Consider the following 22,285-nt stretch of genomic DNA (forward strand, 5'->3'; position numbering starts at 1 on the left):
ATTCACACATTGTGAAGTTGAAATAGATGAATATCGATTACTGCAATAAAGAAATTCGATGTTACTATTCAGTAATGCCAATTGCGAAAAGCGAAATACAGGTTTAACAAAGTTAATTACATGTACTGCACTTTTGACTTATTAGTATAACATAAATACATTTTCATTATCTGCTGAAATCATGATTTAATTAAAAATGTTATAATATAATTACAGTAACCTGATTAATACATTAATTAAATGAACAATTGTTGAAAACGCAGTTATCTAATCTGAATGAAGGAATGTATTTTTTTTTTCAGATAGCCTACAATGGACATGGAATTAGAAGATGAAGATGTATTTTATAGGCTACAATATAGGTTAGGTTACCTGTGTGTGAGCAGGACTAGTGTCAGCTGTGCCTTATTTCGACCGTTACTACGTGCTACAGGAAAGCATTTTTTATAGCTCGACAAATGCATTCTCGCTGTAGTGTGTAACGGAACTAAAGCTGCATCTACACAGTTCAATATTCCAATCGCGTATGCATGCAATCTGGGAAGAATATTGAAAGAATCAAGTTTAAAACGTACGTCAAATTAAGATGCATGAAGATTTTGTGTCTACATGTTGCGCCGTTTTGAGCGTCGTCTTCACTGCGTAAATATATTAATCTTGATTCATTGCTTTAAAGTTGAAAGAAAAGTTTAACCGTGTAGTTGCATCTTAATGTATTCATGATCATCGATTTACGGGGGAACAATTGGCGACAATGACTAAACAAAAGAACGACCATGCGATAAATTGATAGCGATAAATCTAGCTGCAAAAATTATCGCAAAGTGTGACTGTGATTGGTTGGAATTCAAAATTTCATTACACTTCATTGGTCGAAAATGGAATGACGTCATATAAACGAAATAGTCAAAAAAGGTTTGTGGAAACTGACGTGTGTCACTTTTCCCGAGCACTGCAGAATTATCTCTTACGACCGCGTTTATGCAATTTAATGATTAAACTTCCTGTCTTTTTTTTAGTAGGTTATTTTACGACGCTTTATCAACATCTTAGGTTATTTAGCGTTTAAATGAGATGAAGGTGATAATGTCGGTGAAATGAGTCCGGGGTCCAGCACCGAAAGTTACCCAGCATTTGCTCATATTGGTTTGAGGGAAAACCCTGAAAAAAAAACCTCTACCAGGTAACTTGTCCCAACCGGGAATCGAACCCGAGCCATCTGGTTTCGCGGCTAGACGCGCTAACTATTACTCCACAGGTGTGTACCTCTTCCTGTTTTGAAAATATATATTTTAAATTAAAATTTCTTTAGGTAAGGTATAAATCGAATGTTGTGGAACAAAATTCAGTTCCCAGCCTGGAGGGCCAGAATTTGATTTCGAAATTTCCTCTCCCCCCCCCCCTTGTTGAGTCGCGTACCAGAGCTTGAGTCTCTTCTACTGTGAGTGTTTGGTTTTCTTGAGCCAGACACTCCCCATTCACTCAATCTTCTGTATCACTATGAAAAGTAGACTGTAGACTTTGGCTGGAAGGGACGATATCTTTCGCTAATTAAATGTGGAAAGTAATTGGCTTTGGGACTTCTTCCTCAAATTTTTCCCATCTAATCTCAACTATTTGGAGCCATTTATTCAGAATTCAGAAATTAAATGAGTTCGAGGTGCTGCGTCATGCAGTATGTAGTCCATATGTTTGACATCATGCTAGTTTTGTTCCAGTTCATGATTTTGAGAAATCGGAAACGTTTGTAGAGATTTTCGCTACCAAATCGCATATTAGTTGTCGCGGTAAAACTCGGATGTTGTCAAACAGATGAGTCATTGGAAATAATTAACTTCGCACTAAAGAATAATATTTTACTGGTAATGTTTATATATCCGAAGCTGCAACAGGCTGCCAGCCTAACTAATGTAAGTTAATTGAAGATAATGAGGTTGATGATGATGTTTTTGTATTTATTTGTAAATAAAGCTAAGATACAAAGGAAAATTTGTAAAATATCTTTATAATTAAATTTAGAAATCAATTTATGTCCTCTTATGTAACATATTTTTCAGTGACTCGTTCCTAGAATACTACTGAAATTTGTGTGCTATGTTATATTCAGTAACATGATGGATAGTTCACTTATATTTCTCAGCATTTCAATTGTCCGTTATAGTCACTTTTATGGAATTTAATAATAGTACATTATGCAACGAGCCTATAATGGTAGTAATTAAGACGCGAGTATGTTTGTTTATGAAACGAGCGCAAGCATTCTGTGCATTTAAAATATTTCTAAACAACCTAATTTTAAACAGCTGACGAGTAAGACAAGTTTCATACGACTTTTTATGCTCGACCATATTTCTAACTTGAAATTATTCATAAGTATTCATGTTATGGTTATCTAAGTGAAGAGCGGAACTGACCTTCTAAATTGTGAGATGTGCGCAGACGCGAAAGTATTGATTTTTTCCGAGGAACGAATGTCATTGACCTTGATATAATCTAGAGAATAACATGAACATTAATCTTGATATAACCTGGAAATTGATTTAGAATTGAAAAACGAGATGACAAATTGAATTTATTTGAATATTATTTACAATTAACGCTAATTATTATAGTAACAGAACATAACCTTCTGCGACAGTATTGGATTTTCGGCCTCCGTGACTTTTCGCTAGTTGTCTTTCGATTGCATATGCGAGTATAATCGATACTTGCGCTTTTGTAATGGTACAGTGGTGATTTCTCATTGGCTGAACAACTGAACTATAATGAATAAGTGTACTTTAATGAGGTGCATTAAAGGGCTACTACCAGGTGTATAATTACTACATTTCGGCATGGTCGAGCATAAATATATTAATTATACACAAGAATTTATTTTCTTCTGTCGATTTATTTTATATTAGAATTAGCATGATGAATGGTTTTCACTGTCTTTAACATGATTATTCATTGTTTCAGACTGAAACGCTGACATGAAGTGCAACAGATTTCTCGTTCCCTGGCAAGTCCTGCTGACAGGTAGGCCTAATCACTTCCTATAAGTTAATACAATGAATTGAGTGTGGAAATATTTATCTACCAGAGCATCCAAGGACATAAGGGAGGGGAGGTAAATACGGTCCAGTTGATTCCTTCCACAATATTTAACATTATAAAGCTGATTGTTGTTACCGTGAAGACATGACAATATTATATTTTTGTAACTGTGGATTGCATTGTTGCCAATTCAGCGGTTTTCCCGATAGAACCAGCGTTTTTCAGTGTTAGTTTAGCGGGTAAATTTTATGAACTTTCTATTGCTCATATAGGGATTTAGCGGTCTTTTTATTTAACACTCACAGCGGTAAAATAATTTTATTTTACATTGACTATTACACTTTTACTACGTCACACTACTTTTGACCAATAAAACGGTACGAAAGGACGTCTTTCAACCAATCATGACTGCTTATCGCACAATTTTATCGCGTCCCTAGCATTTGTTTAATTTTATCGCGTCCCTAGCATTTGTTTATTTTTATCACTACCCTAGCATTTGTTTCTTTGTTTGCCAACATTTCAAACTGCACTGGTCTGGACTTCAAAAAATATAAAATTACAAACCACTCCAGTCGATGCACAGCACTTTCAAATATGACTCGCATTGGCATTCAAGAACAAGAATTAATTAAGATCACTGGTCATATATGAAGAGCACCATTCGGAAATCCTGAATAAGTTGAGGGATACACCATGTACATCAACGAGTACACTTCTTTTACGCACACGTCCAATATAACATCAACTGAACCACCAACCACTAAAACATTCAAATTTGAAAATTGTACTTGCAATAATTGTTTCTTTTAAAATTATTCTTGTTTATTTTTTATTTCATCATCGTTAATTAAAACGTTTCTTGTTTATTTCATCATCCCTAATTAAATCCTTTCTAACATTTGTTTATATTATTTAGGTTATGTTTTTTATAGCTTCCGCTATATTATATTATGGATAGTCACGTATTAGAGATTGTTTAATACTACGTTGATTACTGGGATCCGGACGATTGAAGTGGAATGCAAATGTTTTAATAAAAATGAAACTGAATCAACAAAGCCTTCTTGACTAGTAACCGTCCAGAGTTCAATGAAGATTCCATAGTTGGCACAACTGATAACAAGAAAACATAATCATAAAACACTACTGCCATCTAGCGTAATGTTGAGATGGTACAATAATACATTTGAAGACAATTGTATTTTCGTAAGCCAATTAATATTTTATTGTATCGGAGTACTTCGTTACTTCTAATCTTTATATACTTTCTTCTAATCGTGTAATAGTCAATTAAATCCCACTCGAGTTTTGATTTTCTTTAGATAAATTAAAACCTCTAGTGAGATTACTGTTAATAATATAGCAATTTAGCGGTTTCTGCTCTGTACATTAGCGGGTTTTTAAGAATTGACTTGGAAGTTACTGGTGGATTATCGATCATTATTCATATTACACCAATAGTATTAAAGCACGATTATTAGGAGATTAAGCACCGAAATAAGTTACTTTTATTTATTATTCTTAGTGTTTCAAATATTTAAATTTCATACACATTACATTACAATTAATAAACAAGAAATATTGCTTTAAAATGACAAAAAAAAAAAAAGCATTTATTAGTAAGAAACACCTTAAAAAGATAAAATAAGAATTCGCCCTATCACTTCGAATTACTGCAAATCACATTTATATCTATTCAAATAACGATTTACTTCCACCCAGTAAAAAAGGCATTTGCCAAACATTCGGGCTCTAATAATGAAGAAAAGCGCTAAATGGTATTGGAGTCGAAAGGCGATTTCAGAGACAGTGAAGTTTTACTGGGGGAAAAAACAGTTCCACGTAGGTCCACAGAAAGAATATAGATTTATGAAACTAAGGAATAATATGAATAATGCTAGAATCACATTTTTATATGTGGACAACCTAGATCATGAGACCGCTTAACTCTGCTTTCTTGCGAGCGTGTTTTAAGGTCGATGAGCATGTAATCATTCAGGGATAGTGGCAACCTGAGTGAAATGTCACACATGCACCTGTGACGAGGCTTTAGAAAGCTGGCGAGCACTCCGTTCTACTGCTACTAGTTCAGTCGGCACTGTAGCCCTCTACTTTGCCCAGGACGCTGGCAACGCATATATCCGTGCAGTAGTCAGCATTTCTTGACTCGCGAGTGAACCCCTTAATACAGGGGTGCTCACGGGAGCGCCCTGAAGTCTCGCCCGGGGTGAGAGGGTACAGACTGGGCAGGCATAAGTGGAGCAGGCAACTCTCTGCTATGGAACTCGACGGAGCCAGCGGGGCAAAAGATGAGGATGTAGGATCGTATTTCAAACAAAATATATAAAATATACTAAATCAATTTATCACATTTACATTGACAAAAGAAATTCTAAACAGAAACAGTGTTTTAGGAACAGACGTAAACTTAAAATACTAGGCATTACATGTGTGTTTGTACCACCAGATGAGTAATATCTGGAACAATCGATCTACTCGAATGCAGCCGAATCATAGATGTCAAATGTTTATCGCTTAGCTATGATCTGTGGCTGGTTTCACACATTTTATAACAGAGAAAACATACTCATTATTTTTGCTGCATGCCTGTGCAGACGTGGAAAACGATCAGATGAGATATAATAATAGAATGTAGTTATATATATTTTTTTATTTTATTCGGTTATTTTACGACACTGTATCAACATCTAGGTTATTTAGCGTCTGAATGAAATGAAGGTGATAATGCCGGTGAAATGAGCCCGGGGTCCAGCACCGAAAGTTACCCAGCATTTGCTCATATTGGGTTGAGGGAAAACCCCGGAAAAAACCTCAACCAGGTAACTTACCCCGACCGGGATTCGAACCCGGGCCACCTGGTTTCGCGGCCAAACGCGCTGACCGTTACTCCACAGGTGTGGACATGTAGTTATATCTTCAGTTATTTTGAACTTCACCTCAAGAAAGCTGTCACAATTGAGATCTATTAATTCCATTTGAAGCGTGGAGGAAACTGTGAACATATCAACGGAAAATGGGAACTTGAATATTTGAAACTCCAACTGGAGGGATTCTGTTTCACTGAATCGTTCCTTAAATGCCTTATCTAAGTTAATTAAAGACTCCACAAATGCAGTATATTGTGAATCCATAACATTAGACACAAATTTGCTTAGGTTTGGAAAATGAGGCAAATTGCGTTCTTGCATTTCTTGTGTCCACAAATTAGTTTCATTCGAAATGCTTTAATATTATTAAAAAATCACTAATCAGGAGATCTTTACCTTGCAAGAAAATATTTAGGTCATTTAAATGATTTGTCACATTTATCAGAAAAGCCAAGTCTACAAGCCAAGAAGGGTCGAGGCAGTGACACATTTCTGCCAGCGCCCATATCACTTCTCGAAACATTCCTGCAGCCCATCTTTGGTCACTTCCCGCAGAGCGTGCGTCGCATTAATTTTCACCTCTTCGGCTGACGCAAACCGCCATTCCTTGAGTAGGAATTTTACCTTCGGAAATAGGTAGAAATCTGCTGGAGTAAAATCCGGGGAACATGGTGGCTGTGGATGGACAGGTATTTTTTGTTGTGCGAAGAATTCACTTACCAAGAGCGACCGGTGTGCTGGGGTATTTTCATAATTGTCCTAGCCACAAATTGAGTCTTTTTCGTCCAACTGCATCACGAAGATGTCGAAGAATTGCAACATACGTCTCCTTACTAATAGTTCGACCCTCAGGAATAAACTCGAAATGTATACGAGACCCTGGATATCGAAGAACACTTCAAGCATTACTTTCCCCTTTGACTGGTCGGCGCAATCAGTCTATACGCCTGTAGAGTAGGCCACATACTACATGGACAAGGCAGAGAAGTTGCCTACAGAGCATGGCGTTGTCACCCAAAGTTCGGGTACTTTCTGACTCTACTGGTAAATATTTTAAGAAGGGAGGAGGACAATGCCATGACCCATTTATAAAAACCATACCTGCGAGAGGATCAACGTGGTTCAGTGGTTCTGTAACATGTGAACTCGTGCAGTATTCAGTACTACTTATTGCTTTGCTGCGAACAGCGCTAAGAATGTCGCCTACAGTCGATAAGATTTGATTTGTATAAAATTCATACATTTCCCCTCGAATAAGGTCACGACTAAATCGATTCTACGTAGGTCTGTTCTTTTGTTCTGGGCACACATTTTTGTCTTCGAATATTTTCTATATTTACCGAAACCATTTTCTTCAACGTTTTCTTTAAAATTACTCCTGCTACAGCATGGTTTTTGCAAGTGGGTCATGGCATTGTTCTTCTCTCTTCTTAAAATAGTTACACACATTTTGAATGATTTTAGCTGACTGTGTGTATAGCTTTACCGCGTCCATTCGGTAATACACAACGTTCACTTTCATCATCACTATCAATATTTCGAGACACAGACTTCCAAGGACGTCACATGATAACAACTAGTTTACACTTCCAACTAATCCCAGCACGAAACTTACTTTCAACTCATGTGCGAAGAATAAAATAGCGAATAAACTCTTGTTCAAATAAAGTGTTGCAACAGCGCTTTCTTGTAACTGTCGTGTGCCGTTACGCATCATTGACTCCAACTTGTACAGATACTACCCCCTTCCCATGGCTAAAACATCGTGAACGAACAGTAAGTGCGCAAATGAAAGTAAAGAGAAGCACTTTAAGTCTGTTACAAATATACAAGGGAAAAAATAATATGAAATTGTATGCCTCTAACTCACACTTCCCTCTGGCTTTAGAGCTGTAATATTTGTGTGCTCTTTCAAGTGCACTCTTAAGTGAATAACTCACGTTATCTGAAATTTCATACTATTCACAACAAAGCTTAGTCCATTTCTGTCCTATCAACACGTACTGAGCTGCCGTTTTGTCGAACATTGTTTTGCTCTAACTATGAAATGAGATTTTCACCGCACAAATGACCCAACCCACAAAATTTGAATATTGAATTTATTGCTTTAAAGAGCTCCTGATATTGTTATCTTCAAAGTGTAAATCGGTCTAATTTTCATTCCCAGTTTTCCGTTAGATTTCATCACAATTTTCATTTTTGTGTCGCATTTCACGCAGTGTTAAAAAAAATAGCTAAAATACTAGTATTTAGTATTTATTTCTACATAGAACACACAATAAATACATATTACTGATGTAGAGCATAACCGTTTGAGCAAGCTTGTCTACGGGGGCGGTACCTATAAATAACTATTTTGTACCACAGTAGAGCATCGATTATCCGAATATCGATCAACCGAAACATCGGTTACCCGAAAGCGTTCCAATCGGCAAATTTTACTTACATGGCCATTTTGAACTTGTCAAACTAGACTAGTCACTTCTTTGTGTTACATATAAGACCTGTGATACAAAATATATTTGCACAATTTTGTGTCTCATATCAGTGTTTCTTTGTTTCATACTGCTCCTATGACACCGGTACAATTTGTTTTCGTAAATGATCGGTTATCCGAAAAATCAATTATCCGAACATCCCCTGTCCCCAGTTGTTTCGGATAATCAATGCTCTACTGTAAATGGAACATAACAAATTTCCAATAAAATTACAAAACCAATTAAATTTTTACAAAACAGGGATAATTACGAATATAAAAGTATAGTATCAAGTCAAGAATAGAATATAAGTTTGAATGAATAAATAGTATATTGAATCCATTTTGAATCTTGCGTACACTACTTTTAACACTTGAATGTAAGTAATTGATTAACTAGTGGACTTACTCGTGTTAATTATGTAAGTTTGTGCGGCTTAACAGCTGTTTCGGTGCATCATCGCACCATCTTCAGAGCCTACTAGATCTCGGCGTCATCTCGAACTTCTCTGCCTGTTGTGTGGGTGCGTTTGATTGTTGAAAGGTGTTGAATAGTGGAGTCAAATAGTGTGTGTGTACTGAAATTGATCTGTGTGTATAGAGTCAAATAGTGTGTGTGTACTGAAATTTATCTGCGTGTATGGAGTCAAATAATGTGTGTGTACTGAAATTGATCTGTGTGTATAGAGTCAAATAGTGTGTGTGTACTGAAATTTATCTGCGTGTATGTAGTCAAATAGTGTGTGTGTACTGAAATTGATCTGTGTGTATGGAGTCAAATAGTGTGTGTGTACTGAAATTGATCTGTGTGTATAGAGTCAAATAGTGTGTGTGTACTGAAATTTATCTGCGTGTATGTAGTCAAATAGTGTGTGTGTACTGAAATTGATCTGTGTGTATGGAGTCAAATAGTGTGTATGTACTGAAATTGATCTGTATTTCAGTACACACACACTATTTGACTCCACTATTCAACACCTTTCAACAATCAAACGCACCCACATAACAGGCAGAGAAGTTCGAGATGACGCCGAGATCTAGTAGGCTCTGAAGATGGTGCGATGATGCACCGAAACAGCTGTAAGCCGCACAAACTTACATAATTAACACGATTAAGTCCACTAGTTAATCAATTAAGTATATTGAAATCAAGAAAAGAAAAAAGCATAAGGGGACATGAATACTAAATAATTTTCTTGGTTATTTTCTCAATTTTTTAAACTCAAAATAACTTAGGTCAGGATTTATTATCAAATTAGAGTTGTATAACCTTGGCCCGTAGCTCTGGCTATGATGTATTCCAGTGTTGTGTAACATTTACGTTCAGCTAAAGGACATGTCAAATTTCTTCTGGTAGAATAAACATGAAAAGTGGAAATATAATTTTGTGGATTGGGCAATTTGTGCGTTGAGCGCTATAAATATACTCTTAATGTAGCTGTGCATTATTTTCAGGTTGTCGTCTTAGCCGTAGGTTTTCATATACAGTAATACTATATTCATTTTTTTATTGAAGTCTGAAACATAATCCCTTCACCTTAATAATGTTGTAGCTCTTCTTTAAATTTATAACTCTTCTGAGGAATTTCGTTTTAGCCACCGTACCCCCAATTGTAAAAAGTTCATGAATGAATAAAGATATTAATATAATAATAAATAATGAAACAAATAATGCAAGTATAAATGAATACGCGAATAAAAGTCCATGCTTTGTTTAATAGGCCTACATATTGCAAGCACCATTCAACTTCATTTCGGTGACGAAACTCCAAAGACTGGTTTGAGGGTTTCGAAACGTTCGTAAGAACGGGTGTTGCTTAAATGGATCAATGCCGATCATTGGAAATACTTGTTGCTTCAGTATGAGAATTTTACTTTAAAAGCCAAGTGTATACTCATACTGCCAAGATTCACAGAATGTTTGTTCCATTTTCTCTTACTTGTTGGCAATATGACCAGTAAATCTGCCTGTCTGTGAATTAGAGATGCCACTCTCGCTCGCTGTGTTCGTTGCATTTGTCTTTCGAGTCTCGTCATTCTCGTGCGCTTCGAGTCTCGCTCATCATTCTCGAAATAGCTTTTGGTTGGCATGGAAAGATTTCGTAACTTCGAATAACATACATCATTGAAATAAATAACATTAGAAATGTTTAAATGAGACAAAAAGACAAAACAGAACAGTATCTTAGTTATCAAAATGTTCTGGTTCTATTACATGATATTACCTATGGTTATATAAATAAAAAAAAAAAAATTCTAAAATAAATTTGCATTTCTAAGAAACATAAAACATAACGTTAAATATATTTTTGTTACTTGATATTGTACATTTGATCTCAAACATACGAAAAGAAAATTCCTAGCCTTTTAATAAGGGCCTAGTAATTAAATAAAAATTGGGGAACGGATTATTATACACTGAAAGGTAGAAATGATGTTTCAAATAGGCTACTTGATTATTTATACATAGCCTATATAACAGTTGCCAAAGTAGAGTTCAGTCTGATCACTCCCGAAGTCCCGATGTCTTGAAACACTCACAAGCAGTCTTTACGTCAAAGACGCGACGTAAACAACAGTGTCTTGCGGGTTTTCGGCTTTGCGGGCGCTGTTAGTCGTGCTTTCTCGATCGTTGTTGAACTCTACTGTGAATGCTGTTGTACTGGGTAAACCAGCGATGTCAGACAGGGACAGAACGGAGAGGAGCGCTCCACTAGACTGGTTTCGTGCTCCGGTGTTTCCACAGACATAAGCAAGTTCAAGCTCCGATCTAGCTCCACAACCGGTATTGGAGCTTACAATTCTGACACTACTGGGGTAAACCATATTAAAAACGGTTTAAAATGACGTGACTTACTTATTAACGAGTATAATACTACTATACTACTACTACTACTACTACTACTACTACTACTACTACTAATAATAATAATAATAATATCACCACATAGCTAATAATTAAATTTATTATTACAGTCCTGTGTTTGGTTACCTAGAGTCTCCAAACGACCCGCAACAGTATAGGGATGTATGGAGTATAGATCGGCGGCTTCCGACTCTACTACATAGTTCAGGTCTGCTGTTCAGTGAACATGCGGAAACAAAACAAAGCTGGGCTCTTGGAGATCAGTGCTCTAATAGAAGGATTTTGTAGTAAGCACCTCTTTCAGAAAGAAGAACATGTATTTTATGAGAAAGAAGGAGTAATTTTTCATTTGAAGTGCTTCATTGTAATGTGTAGAGACTCGTAAATTTGTTTTACTTTAAATTTGTGCTGACATTTATGTTTCTTCATTTGTTAATTCCATTATTAAATTTAAAGTAGGCTATCTTAATGCGTTTTATTTATTGTAAAAATCAGGAGTAGACAAATTCCAGGCGGTATGTAGCCATGGCGACTGTAAAATTTTTGTGTGATGTCTGAATTGTTTAGTGTGTTCATTCTTTTCTTAGATTTCTTTTATGTCACTACAACTAAGAGGCCTACATAACGTTACCAAAGCGGTTGTAGGAAGAAATTCCAATGTGCTTTTTAATTAATATTGTTACATTTGTTGCGCATCTCAAGATATTGCCACAACATAGCAGTTTCAGTGAAGAGCACAGAGCATCTCTGAGAGCGTGTGTTTGTATTGCATGGATATTTAATATTGTTTTATATATATAATATTATATTTAAGATATGTGGATCATATGCGGAGACTAAGAGCAAGGCAGACAATAGGAAAGACTGGAGAATACTGAGTTTGCAGTGAAAGACCTGCCCTTGGGCAGAACACTATGAATTAATATATAATATAAATGTATCTTTATCTTAGCTTGAATGGTTTTCTCATTGCATGTGTGGACAAAAAGTGCCGGTACCCGAAAATAAAGGCTCCTGAAAACGTTTAGTTCTGTTAAACCGTGGTAAAAATTATCTTTATTGCATATTAACTGCCTTTAAATAAATATGTTTTATTGTTATTAAATCCAACTGATATTTTGTACATGAATACTATTCCTGTTGTTCACCGACTTATACACTCAGATACATGAATAAATAGGTGTAGACACACAGTACCGGAGCGTGTGGCTAGAGACTCCAACGTAATCTGTTGTCTTGCAACGAATTATAGAAACTAGGATAGATAAACCCAAAGCACCTTCACAAACAGAAAATGTGTTTGTTGAGATACTTTTCAATTACGATTGGTATAAATCTGTGGTTTGCTAAAAAAAATAGGCCTTGTAGTGTTTGACTATAATTATTTTCTAAGAGACCAGCTCTCTGTACGAAGCTAGTATGCTCGACATATACCTAACTTATATTAAAAGTAACCAAACGTAGGACTCTAGTTATAAACAACGAAGAAGAGGAATGAAAGATGATGCTGAAGAAGAAATAGTGTAGATAAAAAATATAAATATGATGAAAAGTGAAGAAGGTGAAAAAGATTTGAATACAGTAACAGAAGCTCTTTGCATCCAAAGGCAGAGAAAGAAATGAAATGAGAAATTTAAAAGAGCGCGAATGGTCTACAGTTCAAAACGTAAGCAGATTCCAAACAACTTGTAGCATGGAAGTTACAGAAAATAACTGGTCTGAGAGGAGCATTAGGACAGGTTCTTGGTTCAAGGTCCTTGGAGACGCTTACAATTTTACATTAATCAGACCGCAGCGTTCTAGGCCTCTCGACGCGATGATGTCGTGAACTTAACAAAATCAGACAAGAGTTTCATTCAACGAGACATCATAGTTTTACACACAAATTCTGGTTGAAATTCCAGCGAGTGTAAGTGGACCAAAGACTGTGTTAAATCGTGGTTTAATAGTCACTTTCATTTCACCGTAATTATTTAGTTAATTCTCCATAACCTTCAACTCCATCCCGAAAGTATCATGAAACAGAAGTGTAAAGATTTTAATATGGAAAATCGTCGGGGAGAACAATATCCATAGTGACATTGTCAATCACAAATACTGGCTATCAAGATCGGACAATTAGTCGTGAAACGGTGACGATGGAGGATGAAGTCGTAGCAGGGAAAATGAGAATGCTGCGAGAAAATGTGTAAAGCACCTTCCTCATAGTCCTCTGTTCATGTACTCATTCCTTTCATCATACACTCTTATTTGAGCCGTTAACAGATACCAGACAGAGACATCTGTTGGGGGGTTATGTAACTTATTTACGATGCCTGTTAGCCTTTCTGGCGACACTTGCCACTTTCGAAATGTCATACATGAAAGTGATTCTGGTAACCTTGGAGACGTTCTGCCTTTCCCCCGCGACCTCGACTCCTCCAGTATGCCAGGGAGTTACTGCAAATGTTACATCCTGTTGCCAGTTATTAGGAGAAACAAGGGAAATTTAGAAATAAGAGTACAGAAACTGAAAACAATAAAATTCAGTTTTTAAGAAACAGAAAAAAAATGTAACTAGAAGAATAGCGAATTTATATTTCGGAGACCCGAGTTAAAATCTCGATGAGTAATGCCTACAAGTAACATTTATTGTTCACAAAGATTATGTTTGGATACATTTCCTTGATGTAAGTTTTTTAAGTGGGTTATTTTACGACGTTGTATCAACATTTTAGGTTATTTAGCGTCTGAATGAGATGAAGGTGATAATACCGATGAAATGAGTCCGGGGTCCAGCACCGAAAGTTACCTAGCATTTGCTCAAATTGAATTGAGGGGAAAACCCCGGAAAAACCTCAACCTGGTAACTTGCCCCTACCAGAATTCGAACCCTGGTTTCGCGGCTAGACGCACTAACAGTTACTCCACAAGTGTGGACATTTCCTTGGAATACTCTTTATTTCCTTAATTATATAACTATAACGGTTCTTAATCACTTCATCGTCCCCAGCATTATGCCCAACTTCGTTCGCCAGCTCTAGGAGTGTCTTTCAATAAATACGACAGCTCTTGAGAGAGTAGGATAGTTAATTTTATATATAGGCCTAATTAAAATACCTCCAATATTGCTCTTCAGACCAGACAGTGAAGTTAACCCTATTACAGGTGATAGAGGCCATATCAGTGTAGCGGAAGGTTAAGGTTGACTGACACATTTGCAGACAATCGCTACTGATAGCAGTAGCTGTGTCAGGTCTACATGCTTTATCTCCAAGCAGATATTCCTAGAAATGGGCCTGGCTTCAAGTTCAGTGCATTAGATCTTCTGAGGTCGCAGTGCTGTATCGTAGTGGCCCCTTCCGAAATTCAATTCAAGCGCAATAGGCCTACTAGATCGCAAAACTGGATCGTAGTAATTCCTCCCACTGTCAAATAGTAAAGTATTACAATGTTTACTAGGCGTTTATATCACAGATTTTCGTTGGCTATTGGTTTAATGGATAGCCTTGACAGGCTTTCATTCGCCTTCTTGCCTGCCAGTGCAAATCGCTGATTGTTTACTGTTAATTCAAGGTTCTGCTGAGGTGAAGGTGTTGTTTAGTCTATCTGTGACGGGGTTATTACTAAAAAAAATTATATATATATATATTTTTTTGCGATTTAAACATTTCTACAGTATTTTATACAGGCGAACTGCTTACATGTGGTTAATATAAACGGACCTCAACGTCTTTCCTTAAAATCTCTGTATTCACAGTTTTGCTATTAAAGAGTTAGACCAGGATTTATTTGATGAAAAAAGTGATGATGACGATGATGATGATGATGATGATGATGATTATGATGATCCCTTTTATTTGTTGATTTCATGTTTAAACTTTCTATTTGCTATAAATGTAAAAAAAATGGAGAGATTGTTCGGTACACTGGTTCGCTTTAGTATAATATCTGATTAATTTTTGAAAGTCTGTCTATCCTCTCACACCCACTAACCCAGTGGTACTGAGTAGAAATTACAGGAAAGCCATAAATGAAATATAGTAATTTTCCGATAGCCTTCACAGTACTGAAGCTTGACAAAATGCGCGGATTTTTAATCATCATCATCATCATCATTATTATTATTATTATTATTATTATTATTATTATTATTATTTTAATAATTATTATTATCTATTTTGAATTTAAAAATTTATACAATAAAGTGTTACATACAGCTAGAACGCACTCTTTAACAATCTCCGCCTCTGGAAGTGGTGTTGTCAATTCGTTTTTATGTATAGTGTAATATGTTATTTTCTGTTCAGATATTACGGATATTTTTAACATTTTCAGTTTTTGTATCCTTGATTGAGAATGTTTTTGGATACTTACCAAAATTTGAATGCACGCTATTGTAATCTATTATGATAAAAACGTTTTTGACTACTGCCAGGAAGTTCATGCCCTAAAACCTACTAAATATGCCAATAAATATGTACTAATAAAATTCTACATTTCTTGATATATCACTAATAAATAAGCAATAATAATAATAATAATAATAATAATAATAATAATAATAATAAAAGTAGTAGCAGCAGCAGTAGCAGATTAAATTTATATTTATTTTTGAGAAGTTGAAACATACGATTCGCTGTCAAAACCTTCCTCAACCAATAATTAACACGATAAACATTATCATGCTCTACAACAGTGGCTCTCAAACGGTGTGCCGCAGTCATTACAGTGCCGTGGGATTCGCTAGGTGTGCCGCGAAACTTTCAATGCTTTCCTGGTAAAAATAATTTTAATAATTTCATTCAATACCAATTTAAAAAAAAATATTTATAATATGATGCTTTGATTTTAAAAATTCAAACTATGCATATTATTTTATGCAACATAAAACAGCTTTAATGAGCTTAAACGCGAAAATATGCCACAATACTAATATAAATATCATGAATATTATGCTATTTATCAAAAATAGCTAAAATATGCAAATATATGCAACATAAATTTTGGTTTGTTAAGCTCCAATTTTGACGATTCGTGAAAATAATTAATCAACAATTAATTTCAGCCAGTGAAAAAATATATGCAAATGCATGAACTCCCTGGACCTATTTATAACCTACTATTACATCAAGACATAATAAGCACATGAAATATGGTACTACGTGTTTTTAAATAAAACAAATACGTGTCGTTGTTGAATACCTTCTTTGGTTGTAATGATGCAGCGAAACCAAAGTTTTCTCGAATTGCACATTATTACAGAAATTAAAAAAAAAATTAATTAAAGAATAATAATAATTTATGTATTTATTTATTTATTATTTATTTATTTATGCCTATAATAAATCAAAGCCCCAATTACAATAGACAGTACAGATATTCGTTAAAAAATACATAGAATTGCATATAACATGAAAAAAGAGATGAAACAAATACAAATGCAGGATACAAGTGTAAATACAAATTAAAATGGAAAATGAGAGAAGGAAAAAAAAAAAGAACAGACAAATACATACTACCTAAATAAACGACACAGATATAGATATAATTGAAAAATACAAAATAAAATAAATGAAAAATAGTTAAGTATAGATATCATAGCCAAAAATGTGAAATAATAATAATAATAATAATAATAATAATAATAATAGTTCAAGAGTGACAATAAATGTCTTTGAGAGCCGCATGAGGGCCGCGTAATGAGTATCAGTGCATTAACCACACTGTATGCTGAAGTGCGTTCTACAATTATCATTTTTATGACATAAAGTTGGCGAAGTGCTGAAGAGGTAGGACTCAAATGAGCTGTTTTATTTTTATATGATTTCACTGACTAAATCAGTGACGCCTAAATGACACACCTGCGTCTGGTGTAACATATCCATACAAAAAATAGCGCGACTCAAATTTATTTACATAAGAGTGGCTAAATGGGAAAGTGCATACATCATTGACACGTTTGTGTTATGATTATGAAACACGAAGTGAATGTCTCCGAGAAAAGGCAGGGCCAAGGAAAGTGCAGCATTTGCATTCTGCGGCCCACTTGACGTCACCCGAGACACCTGCCTGTGTTTCCCAACACTCAAACTTCATTAAACGTCGACACTATAACAAAATGGACAGTTATGAAAGGAAGAGAACATTTTCTTGATCTTCAGTGAGCAGTTTTACTTTCTTTGGATGTTCGTGAAAAACACAAGACTGAATTTAAATATGAAGAAATATAATTTACTGAACATTATAATATGCCTTTGTACAAAGCTGAATTGACACAGTCAACTTAGGCCCTATTGAATAAAAATCCCTGACTAAAGATCAACTTTGATCGAAGTTCGGAAAGTGAACCGAGTTCAGACACTTCTTCTATTGTATAAAACTTTTCTGCGATCAAATTACCTTGGTTCAAATGCTATCCAAGTTCATGTAAAAAGGATTTGGCAACATCGCATAAACAGGTGAAGTATGTGATGCGCGGGCCATGTTGTACAGGTTTGTTCAGTGTTGCCAATCTAGCCAAACTGTTTTTCAACGACAATTTCTTTTAACTTTTATATTGCTTAAATAGGGATTTAGCGATCTTTTTAGTACCCCATAGTGACAAAGTTTAATCTTTCTTTGTTGATAATGAGAAATCTAGCGACTTTCCAACTACTTTTTGGCGAATTTCCGTACACTCTGTTGCAGACACTGGCTTGTTTTGTGCATTGTAAATAATGGCGGACAATAAAAAGAAGGTTGGCCGTTCTCCAAATTGTTATCATGTTATGGTGTTTGATACTGCTAAACATAATAAAGCTTTATAACATGACAATTTTCGTTTAGTAATACAGTTAATTTAAAATTTATGAATGTACCTATCATATCCATTAATAATTAATGACTGTTAAAAACATAATATAATTATAGGTTATGTTATTTCATACTGCTGAACACGATAAAGCCTTATAAAATATAAGAATGTTTGTGTATTAAAGCAAGAAATTAAATATATATATATATATATATATATATAAGTACCTACTATATCTATTAATATTAATAATAATGGCTATTCTTTTTGCACAATCTGCCACTCGTATATTTCAAACAGAAAAGAAATAACTGAACTTAGATCGTCTAACTTAATCGGAGAAATTTCTTCAGTCAAAGTTGACTTTAGTTTAAGACAAATTAATGTGAGATTAGACTTTATACAACACAAAATTTCAAGTTCAGCTAGAACGAGGATCAATTTAACCTCTGATCTAAGATGAAATGGTTTATACAATCGGCCCTTACTGTATTACATTTAATTGCACGATATGAAAAGCGAATAAAATGGTATCGAATGCTATATGTAAATAAACGATGTATATAAGTTTGGGACTACATGACATAATTATTTTCATCGTGCCTGTGTGGTTTTTCCTAAGCCGCTAAGATAAATTTCGAACGGGCCATGGATATAATTTCCCCGATACAATTTTTCCAACTTTTCCAAACTACGTATTCACAAATCGTTGCCTTAGCTTACGCATGTCGCTTTGGTGACTTTCTGGACGAGCTTAACTCGGCTGCTTTATGGTTCGGTTCGCATTTCATTAAATTGTATATCACATGCATATTTAGTAACCATCTACTAATAGGCTATCAAATTACCTGCAATAGGTTTAGAGAACAACAGAACATAGAATTGATTACTAACAAGTTGTCACTAGTTCAACTCAAGCGAGACTTGCAACCGTAGCGCCAGGAGGATCATATGAAATAATTTTCGTGTTTCCGGTAGGTTGTGAAATTTTACAGAGATGAAACATCACTATCCCACATTACCCGAATATTCCATAATACCCGAAGCTCTTCTAATAACACACGACTCATTGTTGAAGAGAAAGAACGTATTAATTAATACAGACGACATATTTTAAATGCATTTGCGCTTAATCAACACAATATCTATACATTTTCCTTCAGATTTCGTTATTGAGTCTTTACTTCAATAAAATGAATGTAAAATAAAAAAAGATGGGATTAAAAGGAGGTATTTGGAAATGAGGAAGACAAAGAAAATATGGTGTTGGTGACTTGCGTTCATTACTTATTTACAAGAGCGAGAGATTTAATGAACGCAGTAGCTTCCTGGTATTGCACAGCAGCAGCAGCAGTGCTCATTTGCTAACCAATATTTCATAAGCTCGCTGTCTCTGAGTTTGCCTTGCGCATATAAGCGACTCTTGCCAGAGAAATTCGATGATTTAAACAAGTCGACTGCCTTAGGAAAAATTTTCTGGAGAGATTCCAAAGACAGAATATTCAAATAATTTATTAGAAAAATAGGACAGGTAATGGAGACGAATGTGAGGTTAACGAGTGTACTTACATGAAAACATTTTTTCATGTCTAAACGAATGTTTGTTGATTTTAATACTTGAGTAAATTGTATCACATTGTGGAGAAACTTGAATTCAAATATAATCCTGTAACTTGTTTTGGAGACTTTAATGCGTGTATGAATGTAAAACTTAATGTCGGGCGCGCAATATGTTTCCATTTAATTTCTATTAACTTCAAATACAGAGTGGATTGGTACAAACTAATGTGGATTGAAAAGAAAGTAGGCTGTTCAGTAATCTTTATGTGAAAACGAGTCAAAGTCAGAGTAGGAGAAGAAATGTCAGAAAGAAGTGAAATAGGCAGAGAAATACGACAAGAATGCCCTTTATCATCTATCATGTTCGACATCTACTTGGAGAATTTAGTTAAGAACTGTTTTCAGAATATGGGAGGGGTTATAGTAGGAGGGGGAAGAATAAAATGCATACGATTTTCTGACGATAGCCTATGGCATTGTTAGCAGAAGAGAAGACGATACTAAGGGACATGCTCCTGGAGCTAAATGACAACTGTGAGCAGTATGGAAATAAAATAAATGCAAACAAGGTGAAGACTTTGATTATCGGAAGGAAAATAAAGAAGGTAAACGTGCGAATACGAAATGAGGCAATAGAACAAGTGGACAGCTTCAACTACTTGGGGTAACTAGCAAAGTGATGCTACCAGAAAATCAGAAAAAATGTTAGCAATTGCAAGAGATGCTTTTAATACGATAGGAGCATTTTATGCGCACCTTTAGAAAATTGACTAAGGAAGAGACTGATTGAAGTGCTTTGTGTGGAGTGTGGCACTGTACGGAGCAGAAACGTGGAAATTGCGGCGAAGTGAAGAGAAACGAGTGGAGACATTTGAAAAATGCATGTGAAGAAAAATGGAGCGTGTGAATAGGACAGACAAAGTAAGAAATGAAGGTGTGCTAGGAAGAGTGGGTAAAGAAAGAATAATGCTTAAACTGATCAGGAAGAGAAAAATAAATTGGTTGAGTCCTGGCTAGGAAGAAACTGCATACTGAAGGATACACTGGAAGGAATGATGAACGGAGAAAGGGTTCGGTGCAGGAGAAGATATCAGATGATAGACAGCATTAAGGAGACTAAAAGGAAGGCGGAAAATAGAGAAGATGGGGAATGCTTGATTTGCAGTGGACTAGCCGTGGAATAAAGAACTTAAATGAATGAAAAGTAAATTTTTGAACCTTAATTTACGTAACTATTATTTTGTAAATTTTGTTTTTCAAGATAAAAAATAAAGAATTGAAATTTTCGTGATCGTTAGTAGAACTGTTCGAGAAGCACATATAACACTACTGAAATTCATAAATTACCATTCATAAAACATCGTGATTAAATTCCATTATATGAAAAAATATTAAAATTGCATTATATAGTTGACGTACTGGCGAAATTTTGGTCTTTCACTTCTAAACTCAGAACCACACAAGAAAAATGATTTTACAGTATGAGGAAAAGCCTCCTCTCCTCTCCACTCCTCTCCTCTCCTCGCCACTTCCCTACCGGGCTCTCTTCTCCCCTCCTGTCTCCTTCCCTCACCTCCCCTCCCGTCACCTATCCTCTCCAGCCGTCTTTTCTCCTCTCATCTCCGCTCTCCTCTCTTCTCCTCTGCTCTTTTCTCCTGTATCAAAAATGCTTAATGATTTATTTTGTGACAAACCAGAATTAAATAAATAACCTCTTCCATTGTTTTCGTCATGTCTGTCTCTTTCAGTATCACATAGTTTTATCATCTTGCCTGGGGTTTTACCATAGTCTACTATATACAGTCACGAAGCTTGAGTTTTGAGGGTGCTAGAAACAATAGACTGTGACGGTACTATTTTGCATTGCCTGTAATGAGGCGATATTAGCGATCCTAGTGGTGAGCAACTATCTAATGTTTGCATATTTACTACGTATTGAGCTTCGCGACTGTATATACTAGACTGTGGTTTTACTTGATCTCTCTTTTTTTTTCATTAGTTTAAAAATCTGCTTTGATCGGTCTCAGTATTAATTCTATTAAGATGTATGGTCCACTTTACCTGCATACTTGTATTTTTAGCACGAGAATATAATGTATTTTTTTCTCTTGCACTTTCCACATTTGTCTACTTTTGATCAAACCTGCAACCCTTTCTTCTCTGACCGATGAATTTTCTAAGATTCCTTTATATTCCTTCCTGGTTGAGTGTAAGAGAAGGCCTTACGGCCTTAACTCTGCCAGGTTAAATAAAGCCATTATTATTATTATTATTATTATTATTATTATTATTATTATTATTATATTATTTTATAATATTCTAATTTTTTGTATTATTACCCACATTTCGTAAAATTCAGGCCGAGGAAGCAGAACAGCTCTGATCATAATAACTGCAAGAAGAATGTGGAAGCTAGCTCACAGGGAAGAAGTAGAGAAAGCAAGCATATCACTCTCACCACTGTACTGTCATTGTTCCAAATTCTCCAATTGATTCCTGAGTTTCGTGGTAGCTGCACTGTATTTATTCTGTAATTGCAGAGTCCTTCACTAGGTCACGCGGCGACGGAAGAGACAGCTTCTTAATCTAAGAGTATGTCACATGTAACGAACCTCAACATAGAGAAAGTATTGAGAGATTTATATGAAAATACCAGTTTCAGACATCCTTGAGCCATGCCA

The 22,285-nt window shown here is 35.3% G+C and overlaps 1 protein-coding gene across 3 annotated transcripts in view; it reads left to right on the forward strand.

The window, feature by feature from the left end:
* LOC138705777 (uncharacterized) overlaps positions 1 to 22,285 on the forward strand; it is a 189,495-nt gene that overhangs the window by 71,782 nt on the left and 95,428 nt on the right. For all 3 annotated transcript variants that reach the window (XM_069834416.1, XM_069834433.1, XM_069834424.1), the window contains exon 2: positions 2,959 to 3,018. In XM_069834416.1, the coding sequence (XP_069690517.1) occupies positions 2,973 to 3,018 (46 nt within the window). In that variant the 5' untranslated portion in view covers positions 2,959 to 2,972. The remainder of the gene's footprint in view (positions 1 to 2,958; positions 3,019 to 22,285) is intronic.

This window comes from Periplaneta americana, chromosome 1, assembly GCF_040183065.1.
Source record: "Periplaneta americana isolate PAMFEO1 chromosome 1, P.americana_PAMFEO1_priV1, whole genome shotgun sequence".
NCBI classification, from domain to species: Eukaryota; Metazoa; Arthropoda; class Insecta; order Blattodea; family Blattidae; genus Periplaneta; species Periplaneta americana.